This window comes from Apis laboriosa, unplaced genomic scaffold (genome assembly GCF_014066325.1).
Source record: "Apis laboriosa isolate Shangri-la unplaced genomic scaffold, ASM1406632v1 scaffold161_cov148, whole genome shotgun sequence".
Lineage (NCBI taxonomy): Eukaryota > Metazoa > Arthropoda > Insecta > Hymenoptera > Apidae > Apis > Apis laboriosa.
The window spans coordinates 65,591-87,200 of record NW_025222098.1 but is presented as its reverse complement, the minus strand read 5'-3'; the positions used below and the strand labels follow the sequence as shown (position 1 = coordinate 87,200).

The 21,610-nt window shown below is 29.2% G+C and overlaps 1 protein-coding gene and 1 long non-coding RNA gene across 18 annotated transcripts in view; one reads left to right on the top strand and one right to left on the bottom strand.

Annotated features, from left to right (window-relative positions):
• Nucleotides 1-19,023, bottom strand: part of LOC122710909 (venom dipeptidyl peptidase 4-like) — a 259,765-nt gene extending 240,742 nt beyond the window's left edge. Inside the window, exons 1-3 of one of the 11 annotated variants that reach the window (XM_043929147.1) lie at nucleotides 18,436-19,023; nucleotides 18,109-18,207; nucleotides 16,447-16,590 (exon numbers count right to left, since the gene is read on the bottom strand). In XM_043929147.1, the coding sequence (XP_043785082.1) occupies nucleotides 16,447-16,473 (27 nt within the window). In that variant the 5' untranslated portion in view covers nucleotides 16,474-16,590; nucleotides 18,109-18,207; nucleotides 18,436-19,023. Of the gene's footprint in view, nucleotides 1-4,541; nucleotides 4,644-4,718; nucleotides 4,882-16,446; nucleotides 16,681-18,108 lie in introns of those variants that run through there. The other 10 variants (XM_043929146.1, XM_043929151.1, XM_043929148.1 and 7 more) reach the window with 10 other exon arrangements.
• Nucleotides 5,004-21,610, top strand: part of LOC122710916 — a 17,914-nt gene continuing 1,307 nt past the window's right edge. Inside the window, exons 1-9 of one of the 7 annotated variants that reach the window (XR_006346018.1) lie at nucleotides 5,004-5,379; nucleotides 10,257-10,726; nucleotides 10,981-11,216; nucleotides 11,287-11,522; nucleotides 11,642-11,947; nucleotides 12,036-12,202; nucleotides 12,284-12,564; nucleotides 14,083-14,304; nucleotides 15,839-16,454. This is a non-coding gene — a long non-coding RNA (uncharacterized LOC122710916). Of the gene's footprint in view, nucleotides 5,380-10,256; nucleotides 10,727-10,980; nucleotides 11,217-11,286; nucleotides 11,523-11,641; nucleotides 12,203-12,283; nucleotides 12,565-14,082; nucleotides 14,305-14,384; nucleotides 14,611-15,838; nucleotides 16,455-21,610 lie in introns of those variants that run through there. The other 6 variants (XR_006346017.1, XR_006346016.1, XR_006346015.1 and 3 more) reach the window with 6 other exon arrangements.

Genomic DNA, 21,610 nt, shown 5'->3' with positions numbered 1-21,610 from the left:
TCAGGTTCGGAGGGGAACACGATCACCGCTTTTTCAGCGAATTTAAATATATTTTAAACGGCGTATTGTATTCCAGCAATTTATAAATCAATAACGAACAATGGCTGTCCATAAAGATATCGAGAGGGACTATATATTTTTGCAGTTGATTAAAGAAAACGAAATACGTATACATCCAGTATGTGTAAAGGGGTGTACAAAAGAAAGTAAGTAGCGGTCTGTGCACATCATTATGAATGAACCCGGAGTTACTGTAATTACAGAATTTTAATTGGACTCTCGCAACTGCGAAAGTTGTAGGGTGGCAAACTCTGCTCTACGTAAATCAATTTCATTAAAATATATTCCCAATTACATAAAAATATTACTTGAATATCTCGGCGAGTTTTTTTAATACGAGGATCTCGTCCAAGTTGGATAGTTTTAACCGTTCCATCTGCGTTTCAGAATACATATCGTGTCGTTGAAAAGCAAATAGAAACTGGGGGGCCACTGTTGGGAAATTTTATTTCGAAAATGAATTGCGCACGCGGAAAAAGTCTAGTACTTTTTAAATATTCAAAAAGATGGATACTCGGGTGTTTAAAAACTTAATTATTCATGAATTGGAGTACTCGACGATTCAGAATTCATGCGAATATTTTTACAGAATCGAAGCTCATAATAAGACTCGTACACGCATTATCTAAAATTATAATATTCGAAGGATTTCAAAATTATGTATCGAAATATTCGAAGGATTTCAAAATTATGTAGAAATTAAATCGTCTGATAATGAAAATTCAAAAAGACTTGTATATACTTAAAAATTTCTATATAATATTTCGAATGACAATTGAATCTCGTGTAAATTTTAAAAAATTTTTTACAGAGTCGAAGCTCATAATAAGACTCGTACACGCATCTAATATTTCGAATGACAATTGAATCTCGTGTAAATTTTAAAAAATTTTTTACAGAGTCGAAGCTCACGCATAATAATCTAATATTTCGAATGATAATTGAATCTCGTGTAAATTTTAAAAAATTTTTTACAGAAGCTCACGCATAATAATCTAATATTTCGAATGACAATTGAATTTCGTGTAAATTTTAAAAAATTGAAATATTCGAAGGATTTCAAAATTATGTAGAAATTAAGTCGTCTGATAATGAAAATTCAAAAAGACTTGTATATACTTAAAAATTTCTATATAAAATCCCCCAAGCATATACATATATTCAAATTTCCAGATGTCAAAGAGATACATCTTAATAAAAATTTAGACGAGTTGAAAGAGTTTGGCTCTACAATTGAAGATACTTAAAGATTCTAAGAACGTAAGAAAGTTTCTGAAAAATTAGTTGGGAAACAATGCAACAATCATTATAAATACGAATTTCACCAGGAGGATAGATGACTGTTAAGGATAACGTTGCAAAGCCGGAGGCAATTTCGACGTGCAATTTCACTTATGCGAGTTGAAAAGATCAGCTTCGGATGAGTCACGACGCACGCATCGTCGTGAAACTGCGATATTAAGAACGGTTAAGTAGGTAGTTCGGTATTCAGCATCGCGAAGAGAAAGGATGCAATTAAGTATGCCTATATCTCCCTAAAGTGAAAGCCAGCCAAGCGAATAAAGATGCGGAGAGATGTGCTCACCCTTGGAAGAGAGGCTTAATGCCTCTTTCGCACGGGTGCGAATCGGGTCATTGAATCGAAGCATTGTGAAAGTTTCGTGAAAATGTTCTCGGTCGGTAATTGATTTTGAACGCGGCCCAGCCATCGATCATTTATGAGCGAGCGGAAGAGAATTATTTCTAAATTGCAACAAAAAAAAATTGGGAAAAGATTTTTCATCTTCGATCAACTTTAAATCATTTTTTTAAGGAAAAATTGTCACAAAATCGGCACGATTGATATATCGATATATCGACCTTGCATTACGCGATAATTACACGCTACTGAATACTCTTTAGGATATGATCACGATCACTTGCAATTATGCATTGGTCCGCTGTATTAATTAATCATTAAACATATATGGTGTATAATAACGAATATAATTTTGCTCGATATTGGTATAACTAGGGATAATTACGTGTAGCTTAAAGCGAAGCTTGTTAGTAATGATTAATTATTCGTTCTGATAATATCATGTTAAAAGTGAAAAATCTTGTGTATACATTCCAATTCTAATTCTATTGTATTCATAAATGGTAATATTTTGTGAACGAGGCTTAATTCTAAATAGGCATGAAATTTCAATGAAAACGTTAAAAAGATGATGAGCATCGAACAAGAATATGAAATTTAAATGAAATATACCGCGAATTAAAAAATAATGTACATTAAACAAGAGAATAACAAATTATAATAATAATAATAATAATAATCATGGGTCATTAATATAAATTACGTAAATTATCCTTTAAGACGAGTTACGTGCGAATTGGCATAGAATTGAATTGTCTCTAATGTCGATGCAATTTTCCTTTTGCATTTTTTCCTGCAAAGATATCATCAATAGAAGAATAGACTAATAATAGGAGAATAGATTACGACAATCTTTCAGCTCGGTGCATCGTCGTTGTAAAGTCTTTGTTAACATCTCAACCTTGGCGACTTTCACGTACACGCAGCACATTGCCCAATCTATTAATTCGACCCTGACGAATACTACCAGTTCGAGATAGGAACACAAAACTTGTTTTCCAATGTCGTTGCATAATCGTTGCAAGGAAACCGTTCGTTCCACGATTATTCCTGATATAAATCGTAAAATAAAACTCTCAACAATTTCCCGCATAATAATCATCTGAACTCGATTTACAATATCTATACAAATATTAGCATAGTTTGCTTTATGCATCGCGATGTTATTCCGCGATGGATTAACTTTTTCGTTTCGAGTTCAATTTCAGACGATTATAATTTTCTCAAAATCTGATACGAGTACCTCGAATTAACGAATTTTAAAAACATTCGAGTTTTTCGTCCATAAGATAGTGGTATGGAAATGAGGCACAGAGAGGCCGTGTTTTTTTCTTTTTTGTACAATTGCAAATCGAATTGTCAACAGTATAAAAACTCTTGTTTCACGAAGACACAATTTCCCATAGCGTGATTATCAATTGAATTTACATGCAGTCTCATTGGAATGCGAATGTTTCACGTATTTTCCCTCTATTCACGTTTACGGTTTGTTTCCATGTAATCGTTTTATTGAATTCGGTGTCAAGGGTATGAAAAGCATTGTGTGGTAGAGCCATCATTTATTAATCAAACGTAGACATTCGTTTAACACTTTAAAACGCATTTCCCCTATTGATTTATCAAAATAAAAAAAGAAACAATTGAAAAGAGATTCAAAGAAATCATGTAAGGACAAGAGTACTTAAGAATTATTCTAATATAAAATTTCAGGAAAAGGAAAAACTTACTCTTTAATTATAGAAAGACTGAAAATTTTATATCTTCGCTGTTCATTTTACAAATAATTCGTATAAATTGGACGAGATTTCAAAAATGAAAAATTAAGCTTTCTAATTAATCCAAGAGATTGAAGCCGCTGTTTCCTGGGATATACATAGCTTTGTCCTGCGGCTTTTGACGTCACATAAAGCACACAGCAGTTAGAGAGTAATTTAAGCTCGTGGCAACTGTTACAGAATAAAATTAAGAAATTCTTCAAAAGAGAAAAGTAGAAATTAAATTCTAGTAAGTCAACGTAAACTTAAGAATTTTAAAAATGATATTTTTTACCGTAAGAAATCGCAGAATGTCAAACAGAGAGAAACGAAATGAAAAATTGCGGAAGCGTTTGCCTCAATAGAGATCGAGAAAAGAATGCAATCCGACGAGTCACTCAATAATGATAGTCTGAAAAAAAAAACGTATGAGCAATTTGAATCGTTCTCAGTGAAACGCAATCAAATTCAAACAAAACTGGAACGAAATCAAAATAATCTTTTATTCTACAGCTTTGCAGCTTATGTCTATCGTCTCAAACGATTCATTCGACAACTTTTCACTTCAAACAGAACACAATTCTTAGTAACATATACAACGTAACGTATACAACGTTAAATTATTCTCTATAATTATTTGAGAAAATGGTTCAACAATGGCAACAAGTGTTAAAAATTTTCCAACAAGAATTAGCTAAACAGAAATTAATATATTCGTTATTCTAAGAAATATCTGGTTTGCTTATCTAATATTCGATATTTTTTTCATTATTCTCTACTGTCCAGTTCAATCAGTCAATCAAAAGACCACGCATGCGTGTTAATAGTTCGAAATTTTCCAACGTACAAAAATAATCTTCAAATTCCGTATAAAATTATGATATGAAAAAATTACACTTTAATTAAGCAATATTTTTTCTTGGAAAGATGAATCAAATCAATCATTTCATATTTATTAACTAACTTGAATCAGAAAATACCTCAACAAATGTCTGTTTCGAATTATGCTGACTTGTCTCGAATAACCGCCATAAAAATGTCGAAAGAATCATTAACCAAACCAGCAAATTATCTCATTTCGTAAATACCTGATATGACAGAAAGGAACAAGTCTTGAACAGGACATACGAACATGTAGATAACCTCGTCCTATTAAATCGATCCAATACGAAACCCAACCTCAATGCGATCTGCGAGAGAAGGTGAATTGACAGCAAGAATACAAAGCCGCATTTTCGTAGAAAGTAAGAAAAGTGAACGCTCACGTGTCGGAAATACCGGACTGGAAACGGCATCCACGATGTTCAATATGTTCTTGATTAATCCAGCTTGACACAAATTTCGTATTTCTCGATAGAAACGAATCAACTTGTTAAAAATCGATCGCGATTAATTTTTCGATACAAAAAACTAGCGATCGAATACGCGCATACGATCATACGTCCGTAAGTATCGCGCGACTCCTTCTTTCTCAGTCTTTCTCATGCGAGTTGTCGTTCGGTAATATTCGGCTGTATTCGGCTTACTTCGGCCAAATCGTCGCGCTTGGATCCCGTAGAAAGGAGAAGTTTCACCATGTGCAACATGTCACTGCACTAGTAAAATCTTGTCGATTTTCTCCCTGTGAATTTTCATCGGTTATACGAAATCGTAGTCCATAGAATGGACATTGCAATCAATTCCGGTTGAACGTTTCACGGATCATTGTTCCATTTCGCAACGAGTACGTTTGTCCATGCGGTTACATGCATTGTTGTTACATTTCTGCCAATAGAAGAAGCCTGTTTTCATGAAGTAGATATCAACTACACACAAAACAATATGGTGACAATGTGGTGAAATAAATACTGGCAAAACGCGCAATTAAAATGTATAATGAAACGTTAAATCGCACGAGAATTGCAGTTCTAGTAAGTGAGTTACATCGTAAGTAGAATTTTAATTTTGAACGTAGATTAAAGAAATATGTGAATCCTTCCTATTAGAAAAAAAATGTAGCGATGTTGTAATTTTCTCTTTGAAGAGCAACGTGAAATAAAAACAATAAATCTCATTGTGAATATGATCTTTATAAAAAAATTAAAATTACATTTTAATTTTATGCAAATGGGCATCTTATTCGAACTTCTCAGTTTTAATTTTACGATCTTATCACGTTGCAACTGTCTAAGAGAATAAATTCTGTTGCGTAATTAATATTCTAGAGCAATTCAGACAGCTGTTTATTCTTTTGTTACAAAGTTTTCCATCTCGAGAATAAGAATTCAAATATAAGATAACAGAATTATTCTATCAGACGTTTCGCAATATATGTATTGACTTTGTACCATTTGCGTTCACATCGACAAAACAGTTGACTCGAAAACGCAGTTTTACGAATCAACATGACGCGTTTTTCTCTTTTTATTTGATATATCGCACATATATCAATGTGAAAAATTCGCAATGCACGCGCAGTCAAGTATTTTTCACGAGACATTTTATCATTGCGACACCTCTTTTTGAGAAAATTACGCATGCAAATGGCGAAAAAAAAATATAAAAAAGAGAACTAGAAACCTTTCAGTAACTTATGGAAATATTTCTATAGACTAAAAAAAAAAGTGAAAAGTGCTACATGATTGCCACTTGTCAGCATTTCACAGAAATAAATGTTTCAAACGAAACTCATACGATTTCGACGATTTACAATGTGACTGGTTACAACAAAATTGTTGTTGCTTTCATCGTAATGGATGTGTTCAAAAATTTTATGAATGACAGCGTTTTTACCGATAAATTCAACAACTATTAACAATCGCTTCTACGCAAATTATACTTATAAATTTTATACGCGTTATTTTATACATATTAAAACTAACGTTTTACAATTGCAAAATTCTATATACATATTATTAAAAACATATTATTAAAAATAACCAATTGTGAAATCTTATCGAAACATCGCATATCGCATATTTCAAGATGCACTTTTATTTATTTTTTTCATAACTTTAACAATAAAAGAGAAAATACTGTTCTTGCATTATTGTTTAATAATTATGCAAGAATTTTTAATTAAAATTCTTTGAACATATTTCTGAAACAAAATTATTATAAAAATACAAAGCTTTCAAAGCTGGTAACATTGTTGCATGTGTTATTTAAAATCAATAATTTTTTTCTTTTCAAATAACAAAACATGAGTTTTATAATCGAATCGAATCGAGATGAAATGAAGGGAAATAAAAAAGAATCGTGCGAGAAGAATGTTTTTGTAGAGGCAAATATTTTTATAAATCGAAACCTCATAAAAACCTCATTTGTGAAATCGAATAAGTCGAATCGATACGATTCGAACATTCGACAACAACGATCGATTTCGAACATTTCTCAATCGTCTTAAAATGCAAAACAGACATTATTTTCTTGAAAGATAATGCATATGAGAAAAACGATATTTAAAAGCTGACGCCATCATTAATTAATTTAATGCACAATTTTTTTCAAACATTCGTTAGTTGGTTAGAATTCATTAATTAACTTTTTTATATTTATTTCTCTCTTTTCCGTTTGCTAATTAAACAAGTTATCGACGTTAAAATTTTCAACAAGAACGAAAGAGAAAACGTATATATATTCGTAACCATGTTCGAAGCATAGAAAATACTCGAATAGCTTTTCGTTTGATTTTATTCATTCCGATTTCCAACCGCGTATAGTTACGAACCGCTTCTGTGTACGAATATTCGACGAAAGAATAATTTTCCTTCCAACCTGATTCAACATAATTTTTTTTACAATCATGAATCTGTACGCTTCCGACGAAAAATACATGGATAGTATAAAATCGATCGATTAGTTGCAACGAATGAAATTTTATACGCGAACGGAAAAACCGTAAAATTTTAACCGGGCTTTTTATTTGAATTTCAAATTTGAACTTTCGAAGTTGAGTTGTTTTTTTTATCTAAATTTTAAATTTAATCACTTTTAAAAATTAAATGTTCGAATTTTTTTAAATCTGATTAACAACACGAGTAGGTATAAAATGATTTTTTAATTAAAATCTTTTTAAAACGGATGTCACAGCACGTAGATTGGTTTTCATGAGATTGTTTATGCTAAATTGCTTCTATTCGCGGCGGATTACAGTATTGCTGAACGGCTGCTTCAAGTTTGTTGTCCCGTTTCAATTTCATTCGTTTACACTCGAATCGTTCAATCATGTTATCATCTCGATTCGATCCGATTTTATGCAAACGAGTTTCTACGCGACGATTTAACTGAATCGAACTCGATCGATAAAGGAAGATCGAAATCGAAATACTACTTTACGAACAATGATGTAAAAAAGAAACACTTAATTTCCACTTAAATAACGAGAATAATCGACAATTAATTCGAGTCTCGAGACAAAATATTTTTATCAAACGAGAAACTTTGAAAAAAGGAACGAAAAAGGCAACGTTTAAGGGAATATAGACAGTCTATGATCGAACATGTGTCCTAATCGATATCAAAAAGATTCGAATAATTTTCTGCAATTTTCGACAAATATTTTATTTCTTCGTTATCAAAAAATTTCACCAATACGATTCTACAAAATAAAAATTAATTGTCCAAAAAATACACAGCATATATGATCAAATCAGAGCAATATGAATATTCCATCTTCAACATCGAATTATAAAATTTTTCAACTTTTCAAACGAATAATCACATTTGATAATCTGTTCAAAATCCCTTTTTTCATTTCATTCAAGGGTCACTAATTACTTACAAGATTAATTTTCAACCAAGTTCGCCACGGATATTATGAGATTAAGTCTCTTTTTTAAGTCATGTTGCAACCAGGAAGCCATTTTTCTTCGAAGCTCTTGGCTAAGCAAAAAAAAAAAAGGAAGCAGCAACGGGCCTGCTAGAATTTATCGTGTTCTCCAACCTTGAAAACGACAATACGACTTCAAATCGCAGTTTATTTTCCCCTCTATGCCATTAATCCCTCATGCCGCACAATCTCGTGCTTCGCCATTGACGTCCACGTCTGCGTATAGCTCGATACTTCTCCTTTGCGATCACAATCCAATTCCTTTCTTCTTCATCACCTTTTCTACCTTTTTCTCCGTCCAAACTCTGGCGTTCCAGTTTGGAACCCGTTTCACTTTCACAAGTTGGACGGAAAGTTTTTTTATTACGTTCAAATTGCCCGATTGCTCTATGAGAAGTTAAATGAGGGCCCCCAGGGCGAAGTAACCCCCGAGTTTTATGATCCGGCTTCCTCGAAAAACGCTGAGTCTAAATCTTTGAAGGCAATGTGTATCGTGAAGACTATGGTTATCTCGGTTATAACTTTAAACGAGGAAAAGAAAAGAGATGGGAAGATATTCCGATAGATAGGATAAGATACAAATTATCTAATTTCGTTAAACATGATTTGATTTTTTTATTATGGAAAAAAAAGAGGAAATGTAAAAAATAAATCCTTATTCATTATGGATTATAAATTTTATAGATTTCTAGAAATGAAAATCTTTTCTTGAACGCTCTATTTTCTCTTTTTAATTTTAAAGATAATTGGCTAGATTTGATAAGATTTATATATGTAATAATCTTCTAATAATCTAAGAAAGATTTCAAGATAATAAAATAAAAAATTTTCATTTATGAATCTTGTGATAATTTTTTTGAAAATAAATCTCTGAATTCATTGTAAATGAATACAATAGATATATCTATAAATGAATAATTTTAATTTATCATCAATTTTAAGTTTCATCGATCATTTGCAATTCTTTATAGAAAGCAGTGTCTTATAAATGATTTTTTATTTTACTTATATTTTTTTTTATCATAAAAAAAGCGACGAGAACTTTCTTGGTTGTCTAATAAAATAGGAAAATATTACAAATTCTTTCAATCGCAAGAGAATAAAACGAACGACTTCTAACTGAAAAACTCAAAGAAATGAAAAGAATAATCATGCAAAAGAATGTCAGAGAAATAATACATGATTAGAATGGCGGAGAGAATATTACGTGGTTAGATAACGTATGAGACAAGATAGTACAAAGAATAAACCATCAAAAAAAACGCAATAAAAGATTCATTTCGAAAAGAGAAGATAATCCAAAGTTGGAATAAATATGTGCCAGTCAAGAATAAAGAATATAAATAATCAAGTATCAGCGACTGCATATAACTTCATTTCATTCCTTTCTTCTTTATCTCGTATTGACTCGTATTGTGAATTGGATATAGAATTAGGTCAGTTATATAAAGGATGAGTGCAAATATATTTTTTTACTCATCGGTTTCCAATATTATACGAATCAATTTAAGGCTAAAATAATCGTCTCTTCATCATCCATATGATTACTATGCTCATCTTATGAGTAAATTTTCTCTTTGTGATTGTTTTTTCGTTACGATAATTGTTTGTACAAGTTTCTTTTAGATTTTCTATTTAATTTAATTATAGATAAAAATATTTAAAAAAGAAGAAACTAAACTAAAATATTCAATAAAAGTTGAACTATATATAGTTCAATTTATCATTTGATTATCAGAAGAGCGAATTAATCAAAAAGAATTAAGCAAAAATTTATCACGAAACCATTTCGTAAATTTCACGAAAGATTCATATATAAATGAAAATTTCAAAACATAAAAAAAAAAATAAAAAGACAATAAGTTTCATTTATACGTCTATATTTGAAAAATAAAGCAAAACTCGATAAGATAAGAAAATCGAAACATATTTTATATTAAACTTCATCGCTAGAAATATAATAATTTTCGATAACAAGTTCTTCATTCCGTAGATTCCTATCAACATATCGCTCGCTCGTTCTTTTTTCCTCCCTGATAATGGTTCGTTCAGGAATTACTTGGCCGATGTTCCAACAACAAAAGTGATTCGACCGGATTATTACAAGAAAGTGTAGCAAATGCGTAATTCGATGGAATACATCGAATAACTCGGAATTACATTGTGGTTGGACAGAGATCATCGTGGAAAGGAGGGTTGAAACCACGTAGTGGACGAGAGAAGGAACGGTCGCGACGCGTTGGCGAGAAGAAAACAGCTGGATCGCCATTCGTTTTCGCGGTTATTGTAGACAGACCCGGTTCACAATATACATACACTTTGTTATCAATGTACGTGTAAGCGCGTACCTACGAATTCCTTCCGGAGCCATGCTCGTTCCACTAAATACGCGAGATCCAATTTGGACGAATCCCAAAATTCGAAGAAATAGTACCACGCATATATGCCCGCATATACATACATGTATGTACATAACATACAGAATTGTATCTCTATTCAATATCAAGTTGATCTTAAAAATAAAATTTAGAAAAAAATATCTTGTATTAAAGGATTTTAAATTTGAAGATTATTGATGTGACGTAAAAAATAATTTTTCTTTATTTTTTTATCTCTAACTTTTTACATTTACATAATACTTTATATAATACTTTATATAAGATAAGTAAGAAGATTACTCTAGTAGATATGCATATCGAATTTTATATATATTCCAGGCATTCAATTTCAACCAAAAACTTTCCAGCAAATGTTATTGGTACCTTCGACTTCATTCTCTATTATTTCTATACTTCTACTTTGATGAGATTTGCCTTCCGTGAAATCTCTTTTTCGAGACAAAAACATTCGTTCTGAACTTATTAGATCCAATACAAAGATAAGATTATTGTATCTAACAAGTGTAAATGTTTCTGTTAATCGTCCTCTAACTGGAAATTCACGATTCAACCTGGTATTTCAATTATTTTACCGATAAGACGATCCAGTAAGAGTAGATTGTATCTCTTTTCAACTCAATCCAGGTCTCAACTAAACCAGATACATAGGCAAGCAACAAGAGTCAACTCGTGAAACTACACAAGACGTTAAACTCAAGGAAGATGAAAGTACGAAGTCTGCTTGTGACGCGAGTTAACTTCAAACGTTCGAAACGACAAGATTTCAACTCGGTCGGTTGATGACAGCTTTGTTACCGACTGTACCATACTGGTTCCATACATATGCAAAAACATTCGGTACTTACCTCCTTGCGAAGATGGTACATCGCTGAAAATCAATTTAAGAGAAATTCATAAAATATAATTTCTCTCAAGCTTTTACAAATTACAAAAGTCAAAGATATTGCTTTAGTAAGTACTTATCATTGATATATTTCAGATACGAAACAGTTACAAGATAAAGAAAATAAAAGATTCGAGAAAAAACTGGAAAAGAAATAATCTAACCAATATTCCAATATAACGAGAGAACAAACATAAGTGGAATAACTCGGAAGTTAAGATAAACAGAATTTATAATGGAAATTTCTTTTCATAATCGGTCGAGTTTTACGAAACTTCCTACGTATTTTAATCCTGGATCCTGAAACGAGTTATGGTTAACCCGGTTGCTGCTGAATTAACCAGAAAATAAGACCAAACATCGAAATTTCGCAAGTTTTTAAATTATAATTCTTATTGCGTAGTGTGTAGCAATTAACGTTTCTATTCTTCTAATATTTCTTTTTCAATTAAATTATCTTTAATATTCTTTAATTTAATTTAAAAAATAGAAGAAAAAAGTAAAAACAACTAAAATTAACTTTTTATTTATCTTTTAAATATTATATATAATAATGGATTGTACAAATTAAAGTGAATTTGAAGTCGAAATACAAAATTAAATGAATATTATTATTAAATAAAAATAAATTAATATTTATTTTCAAAAAACATTCTGGTAAGTGATTTTTTCCAATATTAAATTATCTCTTATCTATAGTTTTAAATTACTAAAAAAATATTTTTAAATTTTTCCAAGGTTTCTATGTTTCGAGTACATGACATATTTCTAAAAAACAAGATTAGAAGAAGTGATGAACAATGCAAACAATGAACAAATAATTATTTCCAAAATGAATTGAGAAAGAATTAAAGTTCTCAGTTTAGGAGACCACTGGAAATTAGCTAACTTTTCCGACGGTTTCTCCAGGATAAACTAATTTCGAGCACCAGAAACGAATCGCTGTTCATCATAATGCGAACTCTGCGACATTCACCAGTCGAAACACGAATCCGGACGGTCTGTCCAGCTGTTTAACGGTAAACAAGCCGATTTAGCTTGACCCAACCTATCCTACAAATCCTTATTAGAGCGACACTTGGCTAATTGCGTACTAGTTCTATTGTGCAAGAGAGCACACACTGCGAAGTGCTCTCGAACTGTTACGAGGTTTAGATAAAGCGATAATGAATGGCTCGAAATACTGTTTGTCCCCTAATGAAAACTCCTGTTGTTGGAAAACTGGGCCGTTACGTTCTCTCATAATTATAATTACGTGTTTCCAGATTCGTTTTAAGTTTCGACAATCGAATCGCTCTGTGCTCATTTTTAATTAATCCGAAAATATCATTAATGATATCATTAATCATTTCGTTTCCTTAGCATTTCTAATGTTACATTCTTTGTCCTTGGTAAAACGTGAATTCTTAAGATTCTCGGATAGAATGTAGAAATTCTTAGAATTTCCCGGTTTTTGTATTTCGAATATATTTGATAAATATTTATTATTTTAAAAAATATCAATTTTATCAATATATAAATTTGTTAAAACAATATTTATTATTTTTTTAGTTAATACGTATTAATATAAAAATATATTAAACACATGTTTGCAACAGATCAACAACAAGATACTAATTTATGATACACTGATCTCATGTTTTCGCCATGAAATTTCCCACGTTACATTTATAGTTCAAAAGCGTTTATATTGAAATGATGCATACATATGTGCACATATTAAACGTGTTCATAAATATATGTATATGTATAAATATGAGTACATATGTTAACGTATTCATGAAACACTTTTAAAGGGCTAATTCTAAAAATCAAAATAAATGTAAAAATTAATATATAAAAACATCATAATTATTTATTAATTATAAGCTTATTTATTAAATTATAAGCAATTAAAATTTCTGTAAATGAAGCGAGTATAAATAATTTCATTCCGTATTCATACGATGCACAACTAAATTGCTTATAACTTAAATAAACCTTAAATGACGTTTTTATATACTAATTTTTACATTTGTTTTAGCTTTTAACACTTTGGATATACGTATTTATTATCAGTTATATTCCTATGTCATCAATTTTCACGTCGACAAATGTGTTTTATAATTTAACTTTATCTTATGTCATCTCATCACTGTCGTTCTTTGATTTTGATTTTTATTTGATGCTTTTGTTTGATCCTAGGATATTCTTCGTTTCTTTCTGTCTCCCTATTTTTTTCTTTTCTTTTTTTTTTTTAGCATATTGTTCCTTTAATTCCACAAATTTCTTTTTTATCGAAATTGCAATTGCATTTTTTATTCTTGTAAATTCCCTCTTTGAAATCCTTTTTTCGTTTCTATCTTATATTATTGTAATATCTATTGTACTATTTTTACATAGTATTTTTTAATTTCCAACACTTTTTTGGCATTCTTTGTTTTATTTTTCTCATATTTTTTTTTCCTTGAAAAATTACTAATTTTTCCTCCAATATCACATTTTATTCCCTGCATTGTGGAAATTTTTCTAATTCCAATTCCATTATTCCAAAGCAGCATATCTCCAGCATACCAAGCTACTTGCCCGTGAAAGATTATTTCCCAACAATGATGGACACAGAAATTGGAACTGGAAGAGAATCCTCAGAAACATCTACAATGGTTTAGATAGTCGCCAGAAACGATTTTGGAGAAAGTGACCAGTAGTGACCACTGACTAGCCACAAAGTTCACATGCTGTCCACAAGAAATAGTCGGACTCGAGGGACAATTGATGGTGTAAGCCAACTTCCAAAACTTCAATACTCATAAAAACCGAAAACGTAGAAACAAAATTCAAACTTTTGTGAAAAATACAGGTTCTTTCGAGAATGATGCGATGAAGTTTAAATGGATACCCATGTATTGCAATATATATAAATTTTAATAAAACGTACAAGAATTAATAATAGTAATACATAATACATATTGATTTTATAAATCAGAAGATATATAGATTGATTTTATAGATTAGACTAAAATGTGATTAAAAATTTATCCAAAAGAATTGAAGGATATCGTCGAAGGAAGCAATACAATGGTTAAATAATCAAAATTTAAAATTTAAAAATTAATCTTTAATTTCATTCATATTACACATTGAAAACAAATGAAATGTTATACTCGGCTTCAGCATTATTTACAATATTTGTTACATTATTTATTTAATTATTTATTCAAAAATGCATTAAAAATATCTTAATTCGACATACATGTTAAAAACAAACAAAATATGGTGTATGACTCTATACATTGTAATATTAATTTCACAGAAATCAAATTATTTTTCTTTTAAATAATTGTTTATTTGTAACTTGATTCATAATTTTTCTGACTAAATTTTTTAAAATATTGCTTAATAAATACACAAATGCAAAGAATACTTTATATAAAAAAAGAATGTAGTGATTCACGAAGTTTAAGCAACCTCCTTGAATGAATAATAAATGAGCGAGGGAAAAATGTTAATGACCCAAACTCGATTCTCCAGTTAAATTCAGGAGAATCCATTAGTAATTGTAACAATTCTAAATTCTAAAGAAGAAAGAAGATGCTATTGAATAAAATAACATGAAACAAAGAAGAGGAATCCGATAAACGAATAAATCACTAATTCTTTGATATTTAAAAATTCAATGAAAGTATCTCAAGGTTATCCGGCCTTTAATCTATCAGATAAGACAAAAATCCGGATGATCGGTATTCAGATAAACGCATACCCACGTTGGAGAATTACTAAAGTCATTTTCTCAATTTAATAACGCCATAAGTTCAGGGTAAAAGTGTGTATAACGATCTGTGTAATATCATTGAAATTGTTAAGAGACACTTCGGCCTTCCGTTTAAAACCGTTCATCCCCGTCCAAGATTAAAGCACCACCCTCCATCCTCCATAAATTCTTAAATGAAAACGCTGGTTCCCGTTATCGTGCAATAAGCGCGACATTATTTTTTTTTTTTTAACTTCGTTAATTGAAACATTGAAATGATACAAATTGTAAAAAAGTCACTATTTTTTAATTATCTCTTTTTATATTTTAAATAAAATTTATTTGTTTATTAACGTCACATTAACCTGAATAATTCTGAAATCAAATATTTGTGAATAAAATCAAGTTATAAAATAACAATCATAAATAGATAAAATATTTAAAAATATTACAATTAATTTCATAAATAAATTTATAAATTATTTATTATACTTGAATTAAACTTAAATTATTATTTATTTATAAACAAAAATTGATAGAATTCAATTCTTTCTTGTTTACAGGATAACAATAGTTATAAATTCCATGATAAATGAAACGGTACCATCTTCGTTCTTTTAATTATTCAATTTGAATCTTTTCAAAGTATGAGAAAAAAGATCGTATGAGGAAAGCTTTTAAAACCAGAGACTTTAAGGGAAAAGAAAAGATGTACAGGAGATCCAGATAGGAAGGCTAAGGAAACGAGAATTCACTGATAAGGAGACACAGAGGACTAAGGAGAGATTCAGAGGAAGAAACACTGTGAAAAAGTAGATAGACAAAAGAAGAAAGAAATGCATAAAAGAGAAAAACTGAAAGAAGGAAGACTTTCAGAATCTATAAGCGGAAACTTAGTGAAGGAATGATGCGTGAAAAGAAAAAAATTTCTCTAAAAATCTATAAATAAAGATAAAGGATAATGCATGAAGAAAGGAAAAATTAAGAAAATATTAAACGTGACAGAAATTAAACGTAATATAAAAAATAATACATAATACATAATAAAAATAATACATAATATAATACATAATATAAAAAATAAAAGGTAGAGAAAATATATAATTGCATAAGTTGTCATAATCTAACTCTATCGGGCATCTTGCGTAAAGTGAAATTATCTTTTACTTACGCTTATGTTAGGTCCGCCTTCCGTCATCGTTGCCGTGTTTCTTTTATGTTTTTCTTACTGATAGAAGCACACTCACTTTTTTTCTTGCACATTGCAGTTCACACTTTCGTTTTTGTTTTCACTTTCCTACTTTTCTCTCATTTCCTTTAATTATCGAATAACCCGTGTTAATAACATCTTCGAGAATGGTACTGGTTTTACTTAATAACATTCTCGAATATTACGAAGAATGGACTTTACGACAATTATATTTGTGAACATACGAAATTATCGATCATTAAAATTTATTTGACTTGATAACGATATTTGATTATTATTAACGATTATTATTAATGATTGTTATTATTCTATGATAAATGTTTAATCATAGAAAATCGAATTACTTCTATATTTTTACAAAAAATTTAATATGATTTTTTTGGTAATAAATATTCTCTGTATAAAATTATTTTTACGATCTTGGTCAGATTTGATTTTCTTAAACTCCTTATCATAAATTTTCGTTTGCCTAGAGATTATTTTAAAAAAAGGAAAGTTAGGTATAATAAATATAATAAAATATAATTTGAAATAAATTATTTCAATCACAGAACTTTTGAATCATATTTTTTTGAGGCATATTCTTTGTGTATTCTTTAAACTTTGAAATAATTTTTTAAGGTAACACAAATATAAAAATTATTTACGTTAAAACTTCAATATTTTTAACAAATATTTACCAATTCTTTTAAAAAAAAAATTTGATGTTATTCTACATATTTTCATTTTCTATTTCTATTTTGTATTTTATTTTATATTTCAATTTCGCTTGATAAAATTTTATAAGATATATTATTAAAAAAAAATTTTCATATAGATTATATCTCGTATGCAATTTTTTTTTATTTAAAGTACTATTTTCATTGTCTGCATATTTTTTTATTTTCTGCTTTATATAGCAGATTAAATTACAATATTTTTAATTCCTAATTGTAATTCTATATAATTTTCAGATAAATCGAATTGTATTGGCAACAATGAAAATGAAATTCTCGTCACATTTTAACAATTTTTAGCTGTTAAAAATAATTTGTTTAATAATTCGTTAAGATGATAATTTGATGAAAGAGTTATAAAATGCTTTATTTTTAACTTTTATCAACAAAAATATCATTCAGATAAATTTGTTTGTTCCTTTTGTTATCTATAATTGGAAAGCATGAAATGAAGATTCATTTTCGAAATCAATTCATTATTTCTTAATTCTCTTTCAAATTTTTCCTATGAAAATCCTTTGTATCTATATATATTTAAATTTGTTTGAGTCTCTGAAAAAAACATTAAGAAAATAAGCAGATTAAGAATAAGTTCAAAATATTTATAGGATAAATTCATAAAATATTATACATGAATATCTATTTATTCGATTGTTTTAAAATATTTGATGAAATATTAGTTTCTTAAAAAAAATAAATTTATTAATCTTAAATTATTTGTTGAGAGATGGTAAAAAGAAGAATGAATATGTAAGCGCGGGAACATAAATATAGCAAAAAAAAAAATATTAATTCAAGAAATTTTTATGCAATAACTTGTGACATGTACAATCACTATGTATTATCAATGTCTTTGAAATATTGTGAAAGATAGTGAATTTCTACAATCTTCGATAAATTTGAATACCTACGCATGCATACTAGTGTGATTCAATTTTTCTTCCAAGAAATATTCTTTATATTTTGTCATACAATGTGTACCATTCTCGTAGAATTCACAACTTCACTGAAAATAATATACGTATAAATATTCCTCAATATATCACACTTTCTCCATCACATAACTTATTTTAATTCTACTCATGACAAGCTCATTATTCGCTTTCACAATGTCAAATAAACTTTAAATGACGAAAAATCAAGAAACAATTCAAACTGCACACGTATCATCCACCAAATATCACGCTTCAAAAATCCACTCATTCTATACCCTAATACAACTAATTCAACATACAGTATCGATAGTAATCGAATACTGAATAAAATCGAAAATTCTATCGATGCGATTCTATCACCATGATTCGTTTATCGATGATTTTGCGATAAATGATATACATCCATATCTATGATCAATAAACATCGATTACTCGATTCAAAATTTTGTTTCATAGAAAAACTGATCACATAAACAAAAATAACACAATAGACCGCCCGATTTACAAACAAAAGACCATCCACCTTCGACGGTCGGCGGCGTACTAATAACGGATAGCTACGGACCGCGGTGAGTCTGCCTTACCGGCGCAAGCGTCTCTTCGAAGGAAGCGCAGATCACTAATACTAATACAACGCCATCACGGGGATAGTACAGAACACAAACATACATCGATTGTATAGATACCTGTTGAATGCTGGGAGTCACTGACACGTTGGCGGTCAATTAAATCGAAAAGACGATGAAACTGGTATGAAGTATTAATAATCCTTTATGATCTGACGATTTTTTAAATCGATTTTACTCTTTTATTAAAACTTCTCGTCGATTTTTCGAAATAATTTATAGAATATTTAAATAATGATATGGAGAAAATACAAACAATAAACAATGTGTTAAAAAAGAAAAATTATAAAAATCATTTATAAAAAAAAGAAAGAATACTTAAAATTGATATATTTTAATTATGATCAAAAATAAATACTTATAAGAAGTAAACATTTATTTATAATCGTGTTTTCTAAAATTTTTCTAAAATTTTAAGGATCAAATAAGAATAAAATAACGGAGAACTTATAAAATTGAAGCTAAATATAAATATTTGTATTTTATTTGTATTTTATTTATTCTCATTATTCTCATATATTTTATTTCAAAGCTCTTAGTATTTATATTAATGACAAATGTTTTATATCTCCAATCTAAAACAGATTTATAATTGTTTCTCTGATATATATGATGAATATGACTTTTGGTAAATAAAAATAATTTGGGATCTTTAAGGATTTAATAAAAATTAAAAGATATTTTTTTTCATTATAATGATTTATTTATTATAAAATTATGCTTCCAACAAATTGTAAAGGAATATATGCATGCATGGAATCGAATCGACCGGACAAGCGATCATTAAAAAAATTTTGTAATTGATTGAACATTGATACACAGTTCTGTATATGTCCCATCCATTCTGTACACGTAGATTTATATCTCTAAGTTCGAAGCAAGTCACTGTACATATGAATATTTTCTTTATTACCATTTTTTGCTTTTATTTTTTATTGAATAACTCTTAAATTCGTAAAACTTTATGTAAGGAAGAATAAAGATATTTTTAGAGATTCAAAAGCTGCCTAATAATAATTTCTCCTTTTCTATTGGGATATCCTTGCTCTTCCTTACATAAAACATTAAATCGTTTATCGCATATGTTTATCTTTCTACCTACAAAATACTCGATTGTTGGCTGACTTTCTTATCATAAAAAACGTATAAAACATTGCTGAAAATGAATCTTTAAACTCACTCGAGGTAACCCATACAGAGTTACAGAGAACAACCTACATCGAATGAAATCAAATTTCATTTTCTTTTTTCTTTCATTTTCTTCGTTTTTTTTTTTTGTTTTTTTTTTGTTTTTTTTTTTTTTTTTTTGTTTATATCATTAAGCTTGGCGCAATACGAAAGCGGAAGTCAGAAAAAGTCGATAATACTCAACCAACGATGAGCCAGTAACAGTCTTCTGAAAATTTAAGCACAAGAAACTCGAATGGTCTTCTGATCTACAATGAAATCTGTAAATTTTAAAGATGTATCTTAAATGATATAAGTGAAAGAATAGATGCAATAAGAGACGGAACTTGAAAACATGCATTATCGGAGAGACATTTCTCTCAAACATTATTATCTACTTTTTTCTTTTTTTTTCTTTTTTTTTCCTTTTTTTTTTCCCTTTTTTTTTTTTTTTTTTTTTTTAGATTGACTTCAACGATTGAAAAATACAATGTAATCCCGATAATCCATATTAGTCCATACAGGTACAAAGATATGAAATTAAAGAAAAAAATAAAAACTATACCCACAATTGCATCAATAAATGCAATTTAATTACTAATTTTTTAATTAGGTATATTACTGAAAAATGTAAACCTATTTCATGATGAAAAGTTTTACTAAAAATATTTTTATTATTAAATATATGTTGCGTAAAATACAGTGTTTTTAATAAAATCGATGATCCAAACAAATTCGCTCGAATTTACGAGGTTCATCGAGATTACACTGCACTTGATAATAAAAATCGACAAGAATACTCATATTGTTTAATGGTTTCCATAACAAAAACAGCCATTCTCCTTCTGAAGGGATGATTAAATAGTAAATAATTCTTTTTTCTTTTATATTTATCTCATTTGGTTTTAATTTTCGTTTAATAATAAGTGCTAACCGTATCTTTCAACAAGTTCATCCCTTACAATGTTTAAACATAACAGTCTGCCAGCAGCGCAAAGACAAAAGATATTTCGCTTGGATCGCTCTTTTTGTCTCATTAAATTTCATTATTTATGTAGAAATGGAATCTCCATAAACTCCGATAAACAGGAGTAACATGAGGAAATAGCGAAAACGCCTAAGTAAAATTGATGAGGGCACATTTGATCAACCAACAGGTGTCACACACATTTAATTCCCGCTCGCGCTCCAATTCTTTCAATTTCTTCTCGACTCTTAAACTTTTTAAATCCTTCATTTTTTTTTTTTTTTCTTTGTTTTTCTTTGCCAGCAAAAAACTAGTATACAATGTTGCTCTTTTTTTTTTTTTTTTCTTTTGAACCATGAAACTGACAGTGCAATAACACAACATTTCTGTAAGCGTTCTTGAAAAAATTCGTAATGCGATTACACCATTTTGGTAACGTCACATATAACTCGTTGCTTATTATTTCTTTTTTCTTTTTTTTTTTTTTTCCTTTTGTTTAACGATTCTTAATTATAGGCCTCTGGCAGAGGCGATTCTTGCGAATGCGTTCCACAGGCATCTAGGCACGACAGATATAAAAGTAGTACGTTCAGGAATATTTAGATTTATAACAATCCATATTCTAAAATAGTGCTATCACGTTCATCTAAACTCTAAAACGACTTTTCATTTCTTTTTGCAATTTTTTCTTTTATTTTTTTCTTTTTTTTTTTT